Source organism: Lontra canadensis, unplaced genomic scaffold, assembly GCF_010015895.1.
Source record: "Lontra canadensis isolate GAN:19392208 unplaced genomic scaffold, GSC_riverotter_1.0 scaffold21, whole genome shotgun sequence".
NCBI lineage: Eukaryota > Metazoa > Chordata > Mammalia > Carnivora > Mustelidae > Lontra > Lontra canadensis.
The window spans coordinates 11,076,683-11,086,821 of NW_022631015.1; the positions used below are offsets into that span (position 1 = coordinate 11,076,683).

The 10,139-nt window shown below is 39.0% G+C and overlaps 1 protein-coding gene across 1 annotated transcript in view; it reads left to right on the top strand.

The window, feature by feature from the left end:
* Positions 1–6,189, top strand: part of TMEM170B (transmembrane protein 170B) — a 29,123-nt gene extending 22,934 nt beyond the window's left edge. The window contains exon 3 of the mRNA XM_032861567.1: positions 4,187–6,189. Coding sequence (XP_032717458.1) covers positions 4,187–4,317 — 131 coding nt within the window. The 3' untranslated portion in view covers positions 4,318–6,189. The remainder of the gene's footprint in view (positions 1–4,186) is intronic.
* Positions 6,190–10,139: the final 3,950 nt, after the last annotated feature.

Here is a 10,139-nt window from a genome sequence, read left to right on the forward strand (position 1 = left end):
ATATATTTTTAGGTTACAAGAAGGTGGTAAAGCTGACAAAAAGTAAGGGAATGATAAAAAACAAATTCAAGGAGGGAATGGGACATAAACTGAGCAGAGTCCACAGGAATTTCAGAGGAGATAGTGACGTTCTTCTCTTCAGTTGGATGATGGTACTTGGGAATTTGTTATTTTATAATCTACACACACACACACACACACACACACACTTCAAAGATTTATATTTGAGAGAGAGTGGGGGAGGGGCAGAGGGAGAGAGAACCCCAACAGGCTTCACCCTGAGGTCACAACCCTAGGGTCATGACCAGAGCTGAGACCAAGAGTCAGACACATAACCAACTAAGCCACCCAGGCACCCCCCTTACATATGTTTTTATAAATATTCTTTCAGAGCTGCTCCATATTCAATAGTAATATTTCAAAATTCATTTATTAGGCACCTAAAATTGTTTTCTTGTAGATCTTTTAGATTGAGAATCACTGGTACACTCTTCTGGCCAGTGTGTCTGGGTGTGGAATCCTACAACACAGTGGGGATTTCTGTAAATCTGCTTCTTCTGGAGGAAAGTTGTAACTTCCGAATTGTTTCCTGACTGATTATCAACTGGAAAGAAAATGGTGGTTTATTTTCTGTATAACACTATATAGGCTTGAAGAGCTTGTCCTCTGTTCCTTGAAAGATTTTAAAGAAGAATGGTTTATTTAGTAGCTTTGTTTGTTTTTCCTCGAACAGCAAGGCCTTCCAGCGTGAAATCCATTTTAATCAGCAGAGCAGCCAAATACTCAGTAAAGGAGTCAGCTTGTTTGGGAAAGGAGATGCCAGTAGAGTGGAAAGGTTCTCAGTACTCATTTCCTATTCCTTAAATCTTTTTTTTAATTCCCTTCTTCCTTTGTCTCTTCGGGTATGTTTCCATGGTTCCTGACCTCCAGTTAAAATCTAACCCCCTACAGAGATGCCCCAAATGTGTTTTCCTGGGCCCTCTCCCTCCAGCCAAAGGACCCCACCCTGAACTTCAGAGGCACAGAAATAATAAGTATAAGCACTGCCTCTTTTAGTTACATAGAAAACACTTGACATTGAACATGTACACAATTTTTCTTATTCTGTAAGATTTGCTACCTAGCTTAAAATGTAATTTATTCCTTATTATTTCATATTAAGAATTCAGTGAACTTTGTCATTACCTACAAATATTTTAGTTTGGAAAATAGGATTGAACGATATTCTGACCTTGAGGATGAAAGTTTCTTAGATTTATAGAGAAGTATAGGCAAGTTGGCTTGGAAATTGTTAGATTTTTAAAATGAGTTTTAATTTCATAAGTAATAAATGACTGCATATTCTCCTTGTAAAACGCAAAACATTATGGATGAGGCAAAGGTCTCTTTGGACTAGCACTCCCAAACTAGTGCTCTTCTCAGTTGTAATCCCTATTTTTAGTTTGGCTTTTATTCCCCCAGATGTATGTCTATATGAATATTACATTTATTCATATTTACATATATAAACATTTACATACAGGCACACCTGCATACAGATGCACGTATTAGTAGAGAATAGATAGAGTTTTAGGTTTCATTTTCTTTGTTGCATAAATGATATGTCATAGGTTCTTTTCATATCAGTTCATACGTTTTTTTATTTTTCCTTTGAAATTGTATGGGTTTCATCGTGTGGGCTTGATCTGGTTTACCCAGTCCAGACTGAAGGATATTGGGTCCTTGCTTTTGATTTTGTGGTGTGTGTTTGTGTTTGTTTTTGCTACTACAAAACGTACTCCCTTGGTTATCATATGTGTGTTTGTGTGTATGTGTGTGTCTGTGCTGTGGGCATGAATCAAGTATTTTTCTAGTCTGTCCTTTTAGGGTTTTTCTCTTTTTTATATAGTTTTAAGCTGTGTTCTTTGCCTAAGATCATAGATACATTCTCTTCTGTTTTAAAGTTTACATTTATAAGTTTGTTTTTAATATTTTGTTCTTTAACTCATATGAAATTTATTCTGGGGAGTGGTGTGAAGGAGGGATCTAGATTTTCTCCTTCCAGTGGCTGCTAGTTGTTCCAACATCATCTACCGAATGCTAAGTCACTGGAAATACCTTTTTCATTTTCTACTATGACAACCATTAGCCAAAGCTGAGTGCATACTAGGACCAGTCACTCTTTATCTTCATGCTCGCCCATTTTACAGTTGAGGAAATGAGGCACAGAGAAGTTGAGGGACCGCCCCATGTAGCATGTCTGCTAGCTAGTGGATTTTGGAGTTTGATCCACAAGTCTGGCTCCAAAACCCGTGCTCTTCACCTCACGTGAGCATGAGATGTTTGACTTGACGCATTTGCTTACCATTTCCTGGGAAGCCTGAACTAGTAAGTGCTTAGATTTTCACTTCTTGGATCATTTTTGAAAACTTAGTGCTGGAGAGATGGAGGCCAAATTGAAGAGAGTCATGGAAATCTAGGGTAAATCCACAGAAAAACAGTATTTCTTCAGGTTTATTTTAATATTATTTTTGAGAACAGAGAAAGCATAAAATCTTTAAAATATTTTTTTTCTTTTTCAAAGATCTATTATTTTAGGGAGAGAGAGAGAGTGCATGAGGGAGGAAGGGGCAGAAGGAGCCCCGTGCAGGTTCAATCCCAGGACCCTGAGATCATGACCTAAGGCAAAATCAAGAGTCAGATGCTTAGCCCCTTAGGTACCCACAGGCCCCAGATCTTTAACATTTTTTAAAGAATGTTCTCTAATTCTAAAATTTGAGGACATCACCAGTTACACTAGTGAAGCTTATTACTTGATGAGGTAAATGTTAGTGCCACTAGTTTTATTTAATGTTGAGATGTTTATCAGACTTTATGATTTTCTGAATTCCTTGCTTTCTTTTTTACTTAGTACATATGTGAAATGATAGAACGATTTGGGGATTTATAGCCAGATTAACTGATATTGAAATTCCAGCTCTTGTCCTCACTGTACTTCTTTGGGCGGGTCATTTAACCTCTCTGAACCTCTGTTTTTCATCTTTACAGTAGGTGATAATATTCTGGCCTGGGATGATATTTAAACAAGATAGTATTTGTAAAGATAGTATTTGTAAAATTGCTATCAAGATACATTACACGTAGTAAAAAGGGAGTACATTTTAATTTCCTTCTTAAAAAATGCACATATGAAGTCCTTGGCTTAGATCAGTAACTTCTCTTTCCAGTTTATATCTCTTTAAAGGAATATAGTTACTTTTATTTGGGGGATTTTAAGAGAACGACAGAGTTAATTCTTAGCTAATTTTTTATGAACAGATTTCTATCTCAAAGAATTGTCGCGTCAGTATCTCTGAATCATTTACTTCTGGTCTTGCTTTTTGTTTGGCCATTCTAGGGTAGATCGTTTTTTTCTAGGGGAAAGTTTGAAGGCCATCTCAATCTCTAAATTAAATACTCTACTTACTCTAAATTAAATGCTTAGAAGGCATACTCTAAATTAAATGTTTCATTATAGGTAGTATATTAATAAGGTGAAGTGTTGAATCAGACAGGCTCTGAGACTCCTGGAACTCCGGGATTCCCGCATTCTTGGAAGTGTTCAAGATCTAAACATTTTTCCAGAACAGACGTCAGATTCATCTTCCATTTTTATTAGATGTCATGATACTAGTCTCTAAATAACTTTATGGTTGTATGCTTTATTGCAAAATAAAAACTATATGGTAGATTCTGAAATGTAGCCGAGTATTCTTCAATATTTCCTATCACATTTAAGAATTCTTAAAAAATTTCTTGAGTAATTTAGGAACTGCATTATACTGTGCAGTTTTCTGTATTTTCATTTATGATTATCAGCATATTGAGTTGTATGTTTATAAAAATAGTGATTGGCCAGTTCAACACCCAGGTGGGAGATTACAGCAACCGATTACTCATGTTTATGAACATGTTTGGTGTCACCTAAACAGCGTGTGTTGTAAATACGTCTTTTGCAGCTGAATAGAAATCCTGTCTCTCCTGGAAGCGATGTGGTCAAGTGTGACTTACGGATCACACGCAAACTTCCGTGGACAGTTTAGAACACGAGCGTGTAGGTGACTGACTCTGGTGTGCTGAGATGGAGAACGACCTGACGCGCCCACGGCGCAGGGTGTCAGGAAGGGAATGAACGTGTTCTTGTCTTTCTCTGCCCCTTGTCATCCAGGCGCAGCCGTCGCGGGCATCTACCGAGTGGCAGGGAAGAACATGGCCCCCCTGGAGGCGCTGGTGTGGGGCGTGGGACAGACTGTATTGACATTAATCATCTCCTTCTCAAGGATCCTCGCCACACTCTGAGCTTTCGGTGGGAATGTCTAACTTCACAGAAGGAAACAGATGTACAGATTCTCAGAGCACGGCCTTGTGAAGGAGCGGGGATGAAATTGAGCAAGGAGACCGTGGAAGGAGCAGGTCGCTGCAGAAGGCCTTGAGCTGTGTGCGAAGATCGCCCTCTGGTGTCCGAGTGATTGCACTACCGCACCGCACCTTAACGTGCCTCCGTCCCAGGCCAGGCGCATCCTGGAAGCCGTGAGCAGAAGCACCTTGTTCAGCGGCCAATCAGGTTAACACTGGTGTTGACTCATCGTTCTTTAACAGTGTTGTGTTGAGTTACAGGGACGTTTTGAGGAATTGATATATGTGCCAAACTCTTCTCTCTCTCTCTCTCTTTTTTTTAAACATTGATCCTGTGACAATTTGCAAGTGTAGATGTAGATGAGTGCTGTGAACCACATTTGACATGAATTCAGGTAACGTAGTGAGATTTTTGTTTCGTGACGCTAAATCCCGTATGAGTGCTGAACACCGAATCCTTTAGTATGAGGTGAACTTTTTGGTTTTTAATGTTGAACGTTTCTGGGATTTAGGGCTTTCATATGTTTAGGCATTATTGTTATTTAATTTATGTGGAAAATAATACTTAATGGAAAACTAGCTAAACTCTTGTAAGGACTCAAAGTAGACCCATAGGGTGCATCCTTCCCACTCACTTAAATAACACTCTTTTAATAGTTTACCCCCTACGTAACTATTCTATTGATATGAATTCAAAAACTATGGGTCACACACATTGACTGTAGTTTGTGTGTCATAAAAATATAATTTGAAAATTTTCTTATAAACTTTGTAAGAAAAGAAGTCTGAAATGCATGTTGCATTCTTTGACCCTTCTAAAGTAAGTTTTTGCCATGTATCTCATGGAGAAAACATCTTTATAACTCGTATCTCGGTGGGATTATATTACTTGTTGCATATATCTTGATTTTTGACAAAACATAAACGATCTTGCATTCTGGAGTATTACCTATATTTAAAGAGTGGCCTAAATTAGGCTGTGAAAACAAAGAGCCTCATTTGTAGATAAATGACAAGTTATATAAGAGTGATAAACTATCTTACATTGGGCATGTGGTAACATAATTTCGCTAAATAAAAATTGGGGAATATAATTAAGTAATTTAAAAATTTGGCACTTAATCTCAGCATATCAGTACAGTACTGAACATATATTAGAGCGGTTCTGTCGTTCAGTTCTCGATTTGCACTATTAAGTTTCCTAGAATCAGTGATGACATTTAATAGAATGAAAAAGTCCTTAGTTATACAACATTTTAAGAGGTTTTGGCAAGATGGAGTTGTTTTTAAAAGTGCAAGGAGTAAGGGGGACAGAACCTGGTTGAATTTGTCTCCAACTGATTGTTTTAAATTCCAGGTCCTCTGATAAATGTGCTAACTCAGAAACCCACTGCAGAAAATGTGAGGTTAAGGGCAATCCAAAAAACAATCTGCATACTCTAGCCTCGCTGGTTTATACCCCGATTTGCTAAAAAGTACATTTCTATTAGGTCCCATTCAAATTTAAGACCCTCATTACCCACACCACTTCTTTTCGACCGAAAAGCAGAAGATCTTTCAATGACTTCACGATAGGGAGTTGGGGAAGGGGATACTTTTACCAGTATGGAAGCCAGTTTTGGGGGGTTTACTAATGCTGTGGCTTGGAAATCTGTTTTTTTTTTTTTTAAACCAATAAGCAACTATGCATCCCTAGAGATCTTTGAAGTAAACCTTAAAATTGATTATTTTTATTATGTACGAGCCTAAAAATTATTTTCATGTGTTCTTCATGCTTCTGATGTTTTCCCAAATTAAATTTAGGCATAAATTTTCCAAGTCAGTTTGATTTCTCCTTTTCTTTCAGACTTGAATTGTGTTCTTCCTTTACTTTGGCTCTTCTATTGGTCATTTCACGTCTTTGAGAGGAGTAACCAGTCACATGTTCACATTGTTTCAGATCGACGATACGAGTATTTCTTTGAACATTTGGTTGTTTCGTGATTTAAGAAAGTTACCTTGGTAAGGGAATAACGAGCACATGGTTTAGAATCCAAAATTAGCCAGAAAATAACGCAGACACATTACATCCATCCGTGTGTGGACCAAAGAGATTCTAACTCCTGTTTTTACTCTAGAATGGAAGTAGAATTGGATGGTTCTTAATTAGTCTATGGAGTGTCCAGCTCTCCCCATCAGGTTGCTTTACATTATGAATTGTGTCTGTGTGTGTGCTCTTAACCTTTGGAGGAATTGCTGGTTTCTTTGCTGTTTTCAGTTCTTTCCATTGGGATTTTGTGCAGATGTCACTCTCTTGATGTTTTCAAATGCAGTTGAATCGTGTGAGTTGATGAAATTGTCTTAATAGCTCTTTCTATGCCGAGATTTTTTTTTTTAAATTAGTGGTTTTCCTACAGAGACAACACATGCTTAATGTTATATATCCACACACACATATATATCATTATATACATATATGTAAAGCTGCTACATATGAATATAGTCTAATTGGAAAGCTTTTGTTCAGTGAACACTTTCCCGTTCTAGTAGAGAATTTTATATATTTGTTCAGTTGAGTGATCCTTTAAATAAGCAAGGATGTTTGAGATTTTTGAATTTGGAGAAATTTTTCTTGGGTTATTAGTGCTGGAGACCCTTGTTTGTGATACGACAAAAAGCCCTTATGATGTATTTGGGTTACACCATCTTAAAATTTATATATGATTTAGCAGTAAACTTTCTTTGTGATAAATGCAGGAAGGAAGGGGGAAATCTTTTAGAGTTGATACTCCTTTATTTAAAAAAAAAAAAAAAAGTTTACTAAAATACTACTGATGGTGAAATCAGTTCCCCAAAGAAGAGATCTATGCCAACATCTCCAATCTAATTATTACTTAACATACTGGTTAGAACTGTCCATAGATCAGAATCGATCAGGGGGGCCCATTGAAGCTTTTAAATGAAGGCAGTGCAGGTGGCCCCATGGGATGACTCCACTGGTTGCCTAGAATAAGGACATTTCTAAATGGTGGCTGTATTCAATGCCCACAGCTTAATCACTCTTACTTTACATCTTAATGTATACTAAGCAGTCTTAGTCTGTTACCTGAGGTACTTTCTTAGTATTTGCAACATATATTTGCACAGCCCAAAAAAGCATAAGGGTTTTGTTTGTACTTTAAATGAGAAGTGAGGAAATGAGCTGCCCCGTATATCATGCATCTGTGATATAAGGAATAGGGGTAAGTTAAAATCAAAGAGTGTTGTTGAAAGCGCCTTTAAAGAAGGACTAATTAAGACACAGAGGGCTCTGCCATGTTGCTGTGCCCATGCTAGCACTTCCACGCCAGCTAATTCCGTCTGGCACGCATGGCTCTGTGGCTTTCCAGGTCCGTCCTGAGTATTTCTATAGTAAATACAAGGATGGGGGTCCCCGCCCTTGAGTCCACCAAGAGCTAGCAAGGTAATTGTAAATCCTAAAAAGTTGGGATATTTTACTTCCCGATTCTGTTTGAGAGTTTAAGTCCTGTTCCTCCTCCCCCCTGCCCCCAGATTCTGGTTTTCCCAGTTTATCCACTGAATAGACTTTCTGAAAGTGAGATACCATTGCCCTGACAGAGTGGACAGAAGGCTAGACTCTAGCCCACCGCCTCACCTCGAACCCAGGACCCGTCTCTCGTTGAATGCACAGCAGTAACTATTGGGCAGTAGGTGACCAAGGGAATCATTAGGATGGTTTCAATTACATTTTTAACACCAACTGAATATGTTGTTTTGTAAAACTCATCTATTTTCTTCCATTTCCACATGTTCCCCTACATCTATTTTAAGAAGGAAACTAAAAAAAAGTCTCAGAATCTTGCTTCCTTTACCTCCTCTCCAGCTCTTTATTTTGGAAATGAGCAGATTCTCCAAGACCACTTCTGGGAGTTGGAGGGGGTGGAGATGGCCAGGGCGAGCAGGAGTAAATTCGTTCGTTTATTGCTAGTTCAACTAGAAAAAGGGTGAGACACTCCTCCTCCCCGGCCCGGTCTTTGTCTTATCCTGCTTTGCTTCCCTTGGATCCTTCAGCCTACGTCCACTGAATAGCTGCCACATGCGGCTTCACTGTCCTTGTTTTAGGGATGGGACAGGGTGTCCTCCGCGTCCTCCCCTCCTCCGCCACCCTGCGCCACCGGCTTCAGGTGTCCGGTCAGTTCTGCAGGAAATAGATCTGGGCTGCGGTGCCTGCCGCGTCCCTCATCCCACGGACCAAAGGTGCTTATGCCCTACTTGTTTCTAACTGCAGGGGGTTCTGTTATTTTTGATTTATGTCAGGTTATAATTCATGAAGTCACAAGACACGAAGGGTATTTTCTGAAATATTCTCAAACTACGTCACTCTTCTATTACCTTTTTTTTTTTTTTTTTTTTGTCTCTTGACTGTTTTAATCAGAATCTCTTCACAGTCCTTACTTGTTTGTAAGATGTGAAGAACATAGAAGGTCACAAAGAAGTTCTGGTAGACCTAAAGGGCAGAGAAGTTGGGCACCACCTGCTGGGTTGCTGTGTAAATTGTTGCTTTTAATAGTCAGGGGTGAGAATCTCAGTGCGGAAAATTGGCTAGTGATCCGATCAGTTGGCTCATAATCTCTCTTAACTCGAGGGGAGACTCTTCATGCAAAAGGACATTATTCGATTAAAGATGACAAGGTGTTTCAAACACGTGGTAGCATTTTGTAGCAGGGGGCAGTTTTTCCTTTAGGCAGGAAGAAGCTGGAGGGGAAGCACCGCAAGCCAGGGCGAACACAACTGCCCCCCGGTGGTAGGTCTGTAAACTACACTGTGAGGACGTCTGCTGTTTATTTGAGAGACTCAACGGAGCATTCGCAATCCGTGTGTGTGTGTGTGTGTGTGTGTGTGTGTGTGTGTCTGCGTGTGTGTGTTTTGATAGGTTTGCTCTTCTCATAGAACGATCTCTGTTCAGTGTAGACAGTACAGTGATTTTAAGGAGGCTGCTAACGTAGTTATCTAAAAATATATCTGTGAATTTGTTTGGGGGAGTAGTACTTCATATGTTTCAGTAAATGTGGAGGCTTACCAGTTAATACTTGATTAAATCGATGGAAGCACCCACATTTCTGCATGAGCTGAGCTCTGAACTGTTATCTCCTCCCTGAAGGTTAGAGGACTCCTCCTTAGATTCATTGCACATACGTTGGACTTACATAATGACCCTTTGTCAATTTCAAGAACGAATTTTCCAGTTTCTTAAAAATCTCCCCCTTCCTTCCATACCGACGTCATAAGTTAAAGGTTAAACCCAAGTGCCGTTTGTTGATAGACTCAGAAGCGCTGTTTAGAGGAAAAGGTTCTTAATACCTTACAGTTAGAATCTCACTGAAAAATAAATGCTCCAGGCAAGCCAAGAAAGCATGAACCTCTTCCATATTTTTTGGATGATGTACTGCGTCCTATCAATCTCCCCTCAATGGTAATGTGACTGTCCCCTCTTTGGGAATCTCTTTAGGTACGGAACTGAAACTGGAAAGCGGTGTAACACTAATATATAGAACGAGGCACCATCATCCATAATGACCATAACTGTAACACTTTTTCTCCTAATTACATATTGAAAATTTCCAAAGTCCATCTCTCGTTTTAGAGCCCTGTACGAACGAATGTTAACTTGACAGTACTACTGATTAGGAGAAATTTCTCTTGTTTTTAGACTTAAATATTTGCACATCATCACTAAGTATCATGGGGGAAGGAACATTTTAAAGTTTCCTCCATAGAGAGCGAAA